We start from the raw sequence: 14,648 nt of genomic DNA, 5'->3' as shown, positions 1-14,648 counted from the left end.
AAAAACTTAAGTTTGATTCTTGTTCATGGTTCTGTGAAATGGGATGAAATGAATGTAATGGCTAATAGTTTAATTACTTGGATTCAATTTTTCTCACGTTTTTCTTTAGTAGTTGATACATAGCTTCAACCATCAAAATGGTTAAAATGGTATGATAATTTGAAAATATACTCTGTTTTAAGTAGATAGGCAGATAACCTATATTTAAACATCTTGACATCCTGGAATGAAGAAACACTTTGTCAGTTAGTGTGGCCTGGCTTTTTAACTCATTTCCAGTTTGAAATGTCTGATTCCCACAAAATTTGGTGCAAGTAAGGTATTTTAAATTTAAACATCCAGGGACTTCCAGGGTGGTGCAGTGGTTAAGAATCCACCTGCTAATGCAGATGACGCGGGTTCGAGCCCCGGTCCGGGAAGATCCCACATGGCGTGAAGCAACTAAGTTGGTGTGCCACAACTGCTGAGCCTGAGAACCACAACTACTGAGCCCATGTGCTGCAAGTACTGAAGACCGCGTGCCTAGAGCCCGTGCTCCATAAGAGAAGCCACCGCAATGAGAAGCCTGCACACCACAACGAAGAGTAGTCCCCACTCATCGCAACTACAGAAAGCCCGCACGCAGCAATGAAGACCCAACACAGCCAAAAATAAGTTTTAAAAATTTTGTAAATTTGAACATCTAGTACTTTGTTTAACAAGCTGCATTTTCAGGGAATTCCCTGGTGGTCCTGTGGTTAGGACTCTGCTTCTACTGCAGGGGGCACTGGTTCAATCCCTGGTTAGGGAACTAAGATCCCACATGCCAAGCAGCCAACAACAAAAAAAGGCGACCTTTTCAAATAGAAGAATTCATGAGTCAGTAACAGTATTAATAGCATCAGTAATTGTTGGCTTAGTAGATCGCACGTTTGCAAATAAATAGGTAGAAATAATTTTAATTCTTAAAAGAGTTGATCATTTGATCACGATTTTTGAGAGGTTGCTATATCCAGCTAAATCCTTAATCTAAAGTTTTGTTTAGTTGGTTAATTGGTTTTATTTTTTCCATATTTTTATAGAGGGAAGGTAAAGTTTTAAGTCAGGTTGGCTTTACAACTCCTTGGCCAGTCCAGCCTTTGCGGCCAGTTTTATGTTAGTGATTTTTAAAAATAAAATGCAAAAGTTGAATAGTGAACCTCTATATATAGCCCAGCTTAAAAAATTAAAAACATTTTGCAAATTTTGTTTCATCAGTTCCCCAACTTATTTTCCTGTTGCATTTAAGTACAAATGTCAGATACCATTTCATCCATGTATCTGTACTGTATATCTTTTAACATGAGTTTTTAGTGCCAGTATCACACCTAACAAAATAACTCCTGGGCTTCCCTGGTGGCGTAGTGGTTGAGAGTCCGCCTGCCGATGCAGGGGACGCGGGTTCGTGCCCCGGTCCGGGAAGATCCCACATGCCGCGGAGCGGCTGGGCCCGTGAGCCATGGCCGCTGCGCCTGCGCGTCTGGAGCCTGTGCTCCGCAACGGGAGGGGCCACAGCAGTGAGAGGCCCGCGTACCGCAAATAAAAAAAAAAAAAAAAAAAAAATTCCTTATCTGGTAGAGTCTATAAAGTTTCATGATTGTCTAAAGAGTTATTTTAAGTTAGTTTGAATCAGTACCGAGTCAGGGTCCACACATAGCTAATTTGTCTCAGATCTCTTAATCACTATGTGCCTTTTTTTCTCCCCTTTTTATTTCTTTGCTAATTGAAACTTGGTCATTTGTCTTTAGAGAATTTCCCATACTCAATATTTCATTGGAGTGGTGTCCTTTCCTCTAGTCCCCACTTATCCTGTAAACTGATAGTTAATGAAGTTTTTTAATAGTATTCCTTCTGATAAATACAGAAGGGATGTTAGAAATACACTGTGTTGCTACTCTTTATGAAATAATATATTTGGGCACCAATCATCAGTGGATGCTAAAACCATTAGGGGAAAACTGATGGAGAACTTTATAATGAAGGGATCAGGCTGAATCTCAGGTTGGCAACCAGATGGATGTGTTGATATGCGTCTGAGGTGATGCAATAGGAAATACACAGCACCTGTGGAGTATCACTGCCTTTAAAACAAAAAAATTGAATTTGGATCTAGTCAAGGCTGTAGATTGAAATTGAAATATAAAGAAGCATACCGACCCTTTTTGTTCATTTCTTACCTGTCTGTTAATTCTTTGGGATAGCAGTTCAATGAATTAAAAGAGCTCAGACTTCTTACCAGCATGGTTTCAACTTTAGTCCCAGGTCTTCTCTGTGTTTGGAGGAGTAAGTTACTTTAAAGTAACTACACTTCCTTACTTGGAATTACTTAGGGATAGTATCTGTTATCCAATAGCCAATGCAGGGGACACAGTTTCAATCCCTGGTCCGGGAAAATCCCACATGCCGCGGAGCAACTAAGACCGTGCGCCACAACTACTGAGCCCACACACTGCAACTACTGAAGCCCATGCACCTAGAGCCCGTGCTCTGCAACAAGAGAAGCCACAACAGTGAGAAGCCTGCGCACCACAACTAGAGAAAGCCCGCTCGCAGCAAGAAAGACCCAACACAGCCAAAAATTAAAAAAAAATGTTTTAATCTAGCAGATTACCTGGCTTTTAGTAGTCCCACTAGTCAATAGCAGTTATGTACTTTGTTTTCTATAAATGCTTTAACCCCTAGTAAATAGCAGTTACTTTACTTTCTATAAATGCTTTAACCCAGGTGACTTCATGTTTTTTAAAATTTTCCCAGTAATGTTGGTTGTTCCTCTTTAGGGCACCAGGAATTACAAAACTATCAAGAATTCTACTTTTTTACAGGCTCCGGACGCGCAGGCTCAGCAGCCATGGCTCACGGGCCTAGCCGCTTCGCGGCATGTGGGATCTTCCAGGACCGGGGCACGAACCCGTGTCCCCTGCATCGGCAGGTGGACTCTCAACCACTGCGCCACCAGGGAAGCCCAAGAATTCTACTTTTGACTCCCTATCATAGCAGTTTTTATTGTTACATTTCACTGAAACTGGAAGGGGGAATAGAATTTTCAAAGAATTTTTCTTTTTTTAACCAATCAAGAAATGGTCAACTTCAGATATATTTTCTTTACATTCACTCCTTTCCTGGTTTTTGTTTTTAAATGTTGCAATTCTGGGGAGAAGTTATATATAATTAAAAGACTTTAGCATAGATTTAATTGTAAAGACTTGAAACCATCCTAAATATCCCAAAGGAGCAGACACCTCATAGGTCTAGTTCTTTAGATACTATCAACAGCAGTTACATGTAATGAGATTAAAGATTAATTGTAGACTTGGAGGAGTTCCCATGCACCCCCTCCTCCCAGTGACTTAAAATGTTTCCCATTACAAATATAAATGAAAAGGTTTTTTTAACTTAAAAAAAAACAGTGCTGCTTTTTTTTTATCATGAGCTTTGAATTTTATTATTTTTTATTTTTTTGCAGTACGTGGGCCTTCGCCGTCGCGGCTTCTCCCGTTGCGGAGCACAGGCTCCGGACGCGCAGGCTCAGCGGCCATGGCTCATGGGCCCAGCCGCTCCGCGGCATGTGGGATCTTCCCGGACCGGGGCACGAACCCGTGTCCCCTGCATCGGCGGGCGGACTCTCAACCACTGCGCCACCAGGGAAGCCCGAGGTCCCTCTTAATGTGTATTCCACATCCTGAAAGATGGCACTGCAGTCTTTTACCATATTGTTTCTGAATACTCTGAGTTGGTGCTTCACCTGTGCCTTCAAAAGGCAGTTCCAGTGTTCTGTGAGGCTGGCTGCTTCTGGCTGGTGCAGGATGTAATACAACCAGTGGATTCCATGGTCATGGGCTCACTCCCCCTCTTACTCTGCTGTAAAGTGGGTTCCCTGGTCAGATGCTCTGTTATATAGGACTCCATACCTGTGGAATGGGGAATCTGTATGGATAGTGGTGCTGGCTGAGGCTCTGCAAACAGGGAAGACGAGCCCATACCTAGTATAGCTATCCACCCCTGTGAGTGACAAATTGCTGGCCCTTCTGGGATGAAGAGAGTCCAAAGTAGTTGATTTGCCACCAAGTAGCCTGAGGACTAGTGCCTATCGCTGACAGGTTAGCCATTTCAGAGGCAGCAGTAGCTAGATTGACCTTGGTAATCTATATGCATGTTAGGGAATGCAGTGGATTCCTGCCCACCCCCCAGATCTGCTCTCCACCACTCTGACTCAGCTCTCTGCCCTTAGGAGGCTGACCTCTTTGCATTGCATCATCTGGGCTCCCTTGCGCTGTAGGTTTGGTCAGTGGGAGGACCAGCAGGTCAGAGAGTAAGAGGAGAGAGAGATTATCCCCCAGCTCCTTACCTTCCAAGCCATGGTTTTGCAGAAGTGGTATCCCTTGACCAAAGGCCACAGCTCCTGTTGAGCTGACCTTTGTCTAGCTCCGAGCATTCACAGGGTTCCCACACACTTCCTTCTTCTCCCCCCTGTAGCTAGAGATGGTAATGGCCTCCCACTGTTTATACTCCAGAGTGCTTCTTCAACATCCCCTGTTGGCTTCCCTTAATCTGCCCCACCATGTAGACAGTCTCTACAGTCAGACTGTCTTCAGTCTGAGGATGCCATCTGTTCCTTCCAGGACCTCAACTTACAAAATAGAGTATTTTCTGCCTTGTCTTTTAAATTAAGCTGTAGGCAGTAAACATATTTTCGCCTTTCCTTAATTCACTTGACAAATATTTGCCAGATCCTGTACCGCTCTTTGAGAAAACAGGGGTGAACAAGACAAATGGGTAACTTTGTCTTATTAATAAAAAGGTAACTTCAAACAGTGATAAATGATCTTCCTGAGTAATCCTTCTGAGGACTGCAAGTGAAGCCTCCTTAGATTGGACAGTCTGGGTAGGTCTTTTGGAGATAGTGAGGTTTAAGGACCTGGGACCTTGACCTGAAGGAGGAGCTTGCTCAAAGATCTGAGAGCAGGATATTCCAGATAGTGAGGCTGTAGGCAAGGGCAAAGGCCAAAGAGACCAATGAGCTTGGCTTGTTTAATACACAGAAGCTTCTGGAATATGGTGAACAATACATGCAGGTGATGGGCAATTTGCCTGTGTGTTTGTAGCAAGAATGATGTGCCAACTTGTAATATGGTGTTGGCCTCTTTTCAAAGAAGACAATCCAGTTTGCTGAGCAAGTACTTTTCAAACTACTTATTGGGCATATGCTAGATCTTAGCAAGACCTATCTCTGTATAACCACTTAACTGTGACGCCAAGTTACCTAAGGTCACAGCTACAAAGTTGCAGAGGTGAGATGCCAACCATTTGTTTTATTCCAATCTTGGAGGTAATTTCCCCCTCCAAATTAAGGGATTAAGGAGGAATATATCAGCTGAAAGTCCTCAACAGTGTTAAGAGCTGTCCAAAGATGCTAATAAATCCAAAGATACCCAGAGGGTGGGAAGATATAACAGGTCTTTTTTTCAAAACCGGCTGTGGATTTGCCCAAATTACAAAGGTCCAAGCAAGTCTGTTGTTTTTATTTGATTATTACTGGAGTTAGTGGGAGAGTTATGTGGGACCCATTTTAGGATACAATATGCCTGGTAGGAATCTGAGCCAGCAGAGAATGTACTTGACTTCCAGCCTTGCCCCCCTTTCTTGAAAAAGACTGTTCCGGCCATTTGATTCTCATTCAGGCTTTCCTACTTTAACCCTATGGTGTACATTTGCATCAGAATCGCAGTATAGGTTAAATATGGTGCATACTAGATGATTATTTTTGGCCAAGTTGTGTTTCCAGTACAGAATTAAGCCATCAGCTCATCAAAAGTTGGAGTTCTTTTTCCCTATCTTTTGCATTTGTTAAAGCCTAAATTTTCTCAAATGAAAGAATTCTCTAGGTCAGGAACAAGGTCTTACAATTTGTTTCCATCACCGCCTGTCTGGCACATAATAAATGGTGAGAGTATTAAATATTCTAAGAGGCATCCTTCCACTAGGCTCCATCCCGACCCTGACTGCGTATGAATGCACAAGAGGTCGCTTTCCACCACCAAGCGGCGCTAGGGCACCATCTAGAAAGGATTCACTAAGTTTTCCACAGGGTTTGAAGTTTCGTACTTCAAAACTTCTGACACTTCAAAGTGTCAGGTTAATTTACAAGTCGAGGGGAATTTTCCCAGCAAATGAATGATGCCGCAGCCAGGGGTAGGCTGCAGAAGGCGCTCTGAGTCTCTGGGTGCACCACAGACCTCTTGGGATCGCAGCTGGAACTCGGGCTGAGGAGTCGCAGAGGTGCATGCGCGGGAGTGGGTGCAGCCCGGCGTCCAGGGTGCAGCCTGGCGTCCAGGTGAGGGCGGAGGTGCGTGCTGCTCGCGGGGTTAGCCAGGTACGCGCTGTGAGGCTAGCCAGCTCCGTTTCCGCCCCCGCCCCCGCCCCCTCGCCGCACGGGGCAGGCCTGGCCGCTCCTCCCCTGGGTGGGTCCCGGCTCCTTTTCTGGCAGGGTCTATTTGCATAGAGGAAACTGCCCAAAGTGGCCGCTGTGGAGGAGCTGGCTGCAGGGAAGGGGGCGTGCGCCGCGGTCCGCTGCTGCCCGGAGGCCAAGCCCCGCGCCGGGCCGACCTCGTGCCTCGGGCTCTCCAGCACGCTCCAGCACGCTCAGCCAGCGACCCCGGCTCTGTGCACCGTCCCCTCTGAGAGTCCACCCGCGACGAGCACACCATGAGTCCAGGCCAGGGCGCCGGCGGCGACGCGCGGAAGGTCTGCCGGACGGGCGGCGGCGGCGGCGGCGGCGGCGCGGGGCGTCCCGCGACGGCAGCCGGGGCCTGGGCGGTGAGCGCGCTGTGCCTGCTGCTTTCCGCCGGCTCGGCGGCCGCCTGCCTGCTGCTGGGCGTCCAGGCGGCCGCGCTTCAGGGCCGGGTGGCGGCGCTCGAGGAAGAGCGGGAGCTGCTGTGGCGCGCGGGGTCGCCGGACACCCTGGTCGCTTGGGCCGAGCCGCAACTGGAGCGCCTGCTGCGCGAGGTAAGTCGCCGAGCGCGGGGCTGGGAGTGTCCGGGCTCCGGGAGCCGTTGCGGTGAGGAAAGGTCGCTCGCCAGCCGTGAGCGCCCGAGTCCGTCCGAGCAGCCTGCGCGGGGCCGGGGGTGGGGTGGGGTGCTGAGGGAGGCTGGGGTGCTGGCGGCCGAGGGGTCCTGCTGTTCCCGCTCCAGCCTCAGGGTCGGCCTGCGTGAAAAACAACCTAGAAGGGCTGTTTAGGGGACGAGCAGGGGGAGGAAGAGGAAAGACTGAGAACTTTGAAATAACAGATCTGGGGGCGGGTCTCCACGGGTGTGTGCGCTCGGACTGGTGGCTTCCCGCCTGCGTTAAGCGCCTGCCTTCCTGCCTGTGCCAGGATAATGAAGAAGCTTTTGCGGGAAGTGTGTGGTGACTTCTGTCACTGGTAGCAGCTACTGTTCCCAACGCTGATATACCTGCAGAGGTGTGGGGTTCCCAGCAGACCGGAGGTTTCTGGGTGGCAGGAAACCTCAGTCAGACCCTGGCCGGGGCCCTTGGAGGGGCATGGTCAATCCAGCCTGCGCTGTCCACCCTCCGGCCCCTCAGGAAAGTGTTTCAGAACAGCTCCATCTTGGAGATGCTGTGCTGTGCCTGGGGCTGCTTGGGCTCAGCGCTCACCCAGGGCAACCCAGACCTGAGGGGGTGCCAACATCAGCTTGGCAGGGTGAGGGGAATAAAAAACAGTCCGGGCCAAAAAATACAGATTCTGGATTCGGTCGACGCCACCTAGGCGATGCCACCTGGGCATTGTGGACACAGCAGATGCTGAGTTTCCTTGCTGAAAGCATCGTATGAGACTCTCTGACACTTCTGTTAAGGCTGCTGCGATATGTCTTCAAAGCAGCAGCCACATTTGGGACTTCAAACCTCTCACCCATCATGCTGATCAAAACCTCCAGCAGGGCACCTCCCCATAGAACAGTGGTGGTAGACTGGCCAGAGCGCCCCTGGTTGTGCTGGCCTCCCTTGTGTGAGCCATCCTCTTCTTCCTAGGAAAGGCAGCTACCCCAAGATCACAAGCATACTCCCCAAAGGGGCATCCTCAACTGTAGTATGAATAGCACCACAGTGTTTCAAGGTAGAGGAGAGGATGGGCAGGGCTGTTACTACCATTTCCCCTGAACTGTGCCCAGCTGTGATCTTTATTAATGTAGCTGTGTATCCATTTTTAAGTTAATTTGGATTCTTTAAGGTGAATGGGAGAAAACTGTACCATGCCTTTGTGTTCACCATTCCTATTTCTTAGTCACTTTAATTTAAGCCAGTGTGACATCTCTTCTAACTTGGTTTTGGGCAAAATTGCTGCTTCATGAAATGATTTCCTATGTTCCTCTTGAAAGTGCCTGCAGACTTTAGAAATCTCTGCTGGCAACTCCTGGTGATGGTTTCATAATTGAGCCCATTACCTTTTGGCAAATCCTTAGAGACAAGGGTATTGAATTGATTTATGGAGGGCCAGTAAAATTTCTGCCTGTTAGTGCTATAACTGTGGCTGTTCTTTCGAATGGGGGGCCCCTTTTACTTAATAAAAAATAAACTGCAAGCTTTGATTGAGTAAATCAGAAATCCCAGTAAAACCTTTTAGAAGAAACTTGCAAATTGTGTCCATTCTAATAGGGAGGAGAGTCCTGGGAAAGCAGCCACTGCTGAGATTTGAGTCCTGAACTATGCAGATCATAGGAGGCTTCATCCTGCTTCCAAGGAGTTATTGGGCAGAATATTCCCCCTCTCTCTCCCTCTCTGTTTCTCTCTCTCTCTCTCTCCATACCCCCCCCCCCCCCCCCCCCCCCCCCCGGCGCCACCTCCCCCACTTCTTTCCTCTTCATTAGTAAGGGGAAGGGAAAATTTCAAATCCTGGAATTGCCACTTGAAATTCGCGATACCGTTCTGCAGGCTACATCATTAGCATAGGACACATCTTAACACTTCCGTGCTACTAGCTAACCAAGTTTGGTGTTGAGGAGTCTCTACTTGGAGCATCTGAGATGCCACACTATGAATGCAGTTGGGGTTCAGCTTCTGACTGTTTGAGTGTCCCTGTGAAAAGGCATCTCTTTCCCAGGGCACCAGTCTGTTCCTGCTCCTAGCCATTCTTCTCACAAATGTCACTGGATGGGAAATGTACATGGCCTGGCCAGTGACCCTGAGAGTCCCTGGCTGAGATGAGGGGACTCATAGGAGGTGCATAGTGGGAGTTGGTAATTGGGTTTAAATAGATGTGAAGATAATTTAGAAAAACTATTTGATATGAAGGATAAATAAATAACTGAAAATCTCTTAAAGAAAGAACCTTTGTACTTGAACATATTTTTCAGTTCTAATTTGTTCTCAGTGAAGCATCCTTTCAGCCTGTGCTGAAGTAGCTGTGTATGTGAGGATGCCTGCAGCTTGTCCTTTTACCAACAAGCTTGTTTTCAGAGAATAGAAATCCTTGCCAACCATACACAACTTTAATGTCAGAAAAAATAAGCCAACAGAAGCCACTGTTAATATTAGACCCACTGTCTTTGTTCCCTTGGGAACAGAACTGTGAAATAACTTCTTTGGGACTGGCTGATGTGCCTGATAATGTAGATATAGAAGCTACAAAAAAGGAATATTCATGATAACTCATGATTATTAAAGACCCTTCCCATGGTACAAAATAAAGAAATGGTTTTCAGAAAATAAAAGCAAGATTTTTGAGCAAGAGTCATTAACAATAGTATCTTCAGTATGACCCAAAAATATAAATGCAAAACAAGCATATGATATTATGCTTTTAAAGTGCTTTAAAGAGCTTGCCTCCGTAATCAACCCCCCCCCATTAGTTATACCTATAGTTACAGTACTACAAAAGCTTAAATTTTAGAGTAAATAAAATAGCTGCTATACCACAGTAAAAACTTTAATGCAAGGATTAAAGAAATATTTAGTTGTATTCAGAGGAAACTATTTTCAGCTTACAATGGATTTATTGTTGGCTGTTGGTCTTCCATTCTCCAGACCAATCAGTTTGAAAACAAGAAAAGCCCAGAGACTCAGGGTAAAATTCAAGCCCTTTCCTTCCCTACCATCAACTATATATATTGGTTAAGTTACCATAAAACCCAAATCAGGAATCAAATGTGGCTTTTTTTGGCCTCTGTGGCAGCTTGTCACTTATCAGGACTGCTCTAAGGTGTATGCTTTAATAAAAATGGCAATTTTTGAATCCCATGGCACAACTGGAGATGGAGTATAAATCATAGCTACATTTGTTTCCTTGACATTTCCTGGCTCCCAAACCAAAAAAGTTTACAGTTACTTCCTGGCATGCTCACTTTATTTCTCCACTCTTTTTTTTTTTTTTCCTTGTTTTTTTTGCAGAAGTTTAGGAGAGCTTTATAATAATAGCATGTTTAGAATGAGCCGACTGTTGGGGCATTCCTTTCACAGATATATTTTGGAATTGTTGAATTGGACTTTTACACATTAGCTTTGAAGATTTGCAACAGTGCTCCTGAAGTTCGGGGATCTGAAAGCTGAATGAATTTAGACCAGCAGGCAGAGAGGGGTAGATGATAAATGGGGTTTCAGTCCCACTATTTACTAGTCCTGGCATCTAACCTCTTCAGCTTCCTGAGCTCAGGCTTCCTCTTCCCTAATACGATGGTCACAACTACCTGTGTACTGATGAGCAAATAAGATAATGTAGAGGAAAGTGTTGGTCAGTAAGTCTTTTGATGGTGAGTACCAAAATCCCCAAGTGTGATTCCTTAAACAGTACAGTCATTGAATTATCTTGCATAACCTGAGAATCCTGGAAGTCAGCCTGCAGGTCCTGGGTTAGTTCAATGACTTGGCCATGACTGGGTGCCAGGTCATTCTCTGCCATTCTCTTTTTTTTTGTTTTGTATTCCCTGTCACTTTTATTTTCATTTTTTTTCTCTCTCACAACTTTACATTTACTTTCTTTTTTTTTACATCTTCATTGGAGTATAATTGCTTTACAATGGTGTGTTAGTTTCTGCTTTATAACAAAGTGAATCAGTTATACATATGTTCCCATCTCCTCCCTCTTGCGTCTCCCTCCCTCCCACCCTCCCTATCCCACCCATCCAGGTGGTCACAAAACACCGAGCTGATCTCCCTGTGCCATGTGGCTGCTTCCCACTAGCTATCTATTTTACATTTGGTAATGTATATATGTCCATGCCTCTCTCTCGCTTTGTCACAGCTTACCCTTCCCTCTCCCCATATCCTCCAGTCCATTCTCTAGTAGGTCGGTGTCTTTTGTTTTTTTTTTTTGTCCTTGGATTGTGCATTTTATTTCTCATATATCAAGTTATGCCTTTGTTTGAGAGCATCATGACATTTATTTTATTTTATTTTTTAACATCTTTATTGGGGTATAATTGCTTTACAATGGTGTGTTAGTTTCTGCTTTATAACAATTATACATATACATATGTTCCCATATCTCTTCCCTCTTGCGTCTCCCTCCCTCCCACCCTCCCTATCCCACCCCTCCAGAGGGTCACAAAGCACCGAGCTGATCTCCCTGTGCTATGTGGCTGCTTCCCACTAGCTATCTACCTTACGTTTGGTAGTGTATATATGTCCATGCCTCTCTCTCACTTTGTCACAGCTCACCCTTCCCCCTCCCCATATACTCAAGTCCGTTCTCTAGTACGTCTGTGTCTTTATTCCTCTCTTACCCCTAGGTTCTTCATGATATATTTTTTTCTTAAATTCCATATATATCTGTTAGCATACGGTATTTGTCTTTCTCTTTCTGACTTATTTCGCTCCGTATGACAGACTCTAGGTCTATCCACCTCATTACAAATAGCTCAATTTTGTTTCTTTTTATGGCTGAGTAATAGTCCATTGTATATATGTGCCACATCTTCTTTATCTATTCATCCGATGATGGACACTTAGGTTGTTTCCATCTCCGGGCTATTGTAAACAGAGCTGCAATGAACATTTTGGTACATGACTCTTTTTGAATTATGGTTTTCTCAGGGTATATGCCCAGTAGTGGGATTGCTGGGTCATATGGTAGTTCTATTTGTAGTTTTTTAAGGAAACTCCATACTGTTCTTCATAGTGGCTGTGCCAATTCACATTCCCACCAGCAATGCAAGAGTGTTCCCTTTTCTCCACATACTCTCCAGCATTTATTGTTTCTAGATTTTTTGATGATGGCCATTTTGACTGGTGTGACATAATATCTCATTGTAGTTTTGATTTGCATTTCTCTAATGATTAATGATGTTAGCATTCTTTCATGTGTTTGTTGGCAGTCTGTATATCTTCTTTGGAGAAATGTCTATTTAGGTTTTCTGCCCATTTTTGGATTGGGTTGTTTGTTTTTTTGTTATTGAGCTGCATGAGCTGCTTGTAAATTTTGGAAATTAATCCTTTGTCAGTTGCTTCATTTGCAAATATTTTCTCCCATTCTGAGGGTTGTCTTTTGGTCTTGTTTATGGTTTCCTTTGCTGTGCAAAAGCTTTGAAGTTTCATTAGGTCCCATTTGTTTATTTTTGTTTTTATTTCCATTTCTGTAGGAGGTGGGTCAAAAAGGATCTTGCTGTGATTTATGTCATAGAGTGTTCTGCCTATGTTTTCCTCTAAGAGTTTGATAGTTTCTGGCCTTACATTTAGGTCTTTAATCCATTTTGAGCTTATTTTTGTGTATGCTGTTAGGGAGTGATCTAATCTCATACTTTTACATGTACCTGTCCAGTTTTCCCAGCACCACTTATTGAAGAGGCTGTCCTTTCTCCACTGTACATTCCTGCCTCCTTTATCAAAGATAAGGTGACTATATGTGCGTGGGTTTATCTCTGGGCTTTCTATCCTGTTCCATTGATCTATCTTTCTGTTTTTGTGCCAGTACCATATTGTCTTGATTACTGTAGCTTTGTAGTATAGTCTGAAGTCAGGGAGCCTGATTCCTCCAGCTGCGTTTTTCGTTCTCAAGATTGCTTTGGCTATTCGGGGTCTTTTGTGTGTCCATACAAATTGTGAAATTTTTTGTTCTAGTTCTGTGAAAAATGCCAGTGGTAGTTTGATCGGGATTGCATTGAATCTGTAGATTGCTTTGGGTAGTAGAGTCATTTTCACAATGTTGATTCTTCCAATCTGAGAACATGGTATATCTCTCCATCTATTTGTATCATCTTTGATTTGTTTCATCAGTGTCTTATAATTTTCTGCATACAGGACTTTTGTCTCCTTAGGTAGGTTTATTCCTAGATATTTTATTCTTTTTGTTGCAATGGTAAATGGGAGTGTTTTCTTGATTTCACTTTCAGATTTTTCATCATTAGTGTATAGGAATGCCAGAGATTTCTGTGCATTAATTTTGTATCCTGCTACTTTACCAAATTCATTGATTAGCTCTAGTAGTTGTCTGGTAGCATCTTTAGCATTCTCTTTGTATAGTATCATTTCATCTGCAAACAGTGACAGCTTTACTTCTTCTTTTCCGATTTGGATTCCATTTATTTCCTTTTCTTCTCTGATTGCTGTGGCTAAAACTTCCAAAACTATGTTGAATAAGAGTGGTGAGGGTGGGCAACCTTGTCTTGTTCCTGATCTTAGAGGAAATGCTTTCAGTTTTTCACCATTGAGGATGATGTTGGCTGTGGGCTTGTCATATATGGCCTTTATTATGTTGAGGAAAGTTCCCTGTATGTCTACTTTCTGCAGGGTCTTTATCATAAATGGGTGTTGAATTTTGTGGAAAGCTTTCTCTGCATCTATTGAGATGATCATATGGTTTTTCTCCTTCAATTTGTTAATATGGTTTATCACGTTGATTTGCGTATATTGAAGAATCCTTGCATTCCTGGAATAAACCCCACTTGATCATGGTGTATGATCCTTTTAATGTGCTGTTGGATTCTGTTTGCTAGTATTTTTGCATCTATGTTCATCAGTGATATTGGCCTGTAGTTTTCTTTCTTTGTGACATCCTTGTCTGGTTTTGGTATCAGGGTGATGGTGGCCTCGTAGAATGAGTTTGGGAGTGTTCCTCCCTCTGCTATATTTTGGAAGAGTTTGAGAAGGATAGGTGTTAGCTCTTCTCTAAATGTTTCATAGAATTCGCCTGTGAAGCCATCTGGTCCTGGGCTTTGGTTTGTTGGAAGAATTTTAATCACAGTTTCAATTTCCTTGCTTGTGATTGGTCTGTTCATATTTTCTATTTCTTCCTGATTCAGTCTTGGCAGGTTGTGCATTTCTAAGAATTTGTCCATTTCTTCCAATTTGTCCATTTTATTGACATAGAGTTGCTTATAGTATTCTCTCATGATCTTTTGTATTTCTGCAGTGTCAGTTGTTACTTCTTTTTCATTTCTAATTCTTTTTTTTTTTTTTTTTTTTTTTTTTTTTTTCTTTTCTTTTTTTTTTTTTTAACATCTTTATTGGGGTATAATTGCTTTACAATGGTGTGTTAGTTTCTGATTTATAACAAAGTGAATCAGCTATACATATACATGTGCTCCCATGTGTCTTCCCTCCTGCATCTCCCTCCCTCCCACTCTCCCCCTCCCACCCCTCCAGGCTGTCCCAAAGCCCCGAGCTAATATCCCTGTGCCTTGCGGCTGCTTCCCCCCAGCTATCCA

At 44.1% G+C, this 14,648-nt stretch overlaps 1 protein-coding gene across 1 annotated transcript in view; it reads left to right on the top strand.

Annotated features, from left to right (window-relative positions):
• The first annotated feature begins 6,720 nt into the window (after positions 1–6,720).
• Positions 6,721–14,648, top strand: part of COL23A1 (collagen type XXIII alpha 1 chain) — a 365,892-nt gene continuing 357,964 nt past the window's right edge. The window contains exon 1 of the mRNA XM_065873754.1: positions 6,721–7,020. Within this exon, the coding sequence (XP_065729826.1) occupies positions 6,721–7,020 (300 nt within the window). The remainder of the gene's footprint in view (positions 7,021–14,648) is intronic.

Source organism: Phocoena phocoena, chromosome 3 (genome assembly GCF_963924675.1).
Source record: "Phocoena phocoena chromosome 3, mPhoPho1.1, whole genome shotgun sequence".
In the NCBI taxonomy this organism is placed as follows: Eukaryota; Metazoa; Chordata; class Mammalia; order Artiodactyla; family Phocoenidae; genus Phocoena; species Phocoena phocoena.
Note: the sequence above shows the minus strand (reverse complement) of the source record. Positions and strands in the feature narration are given on the sequence as shown.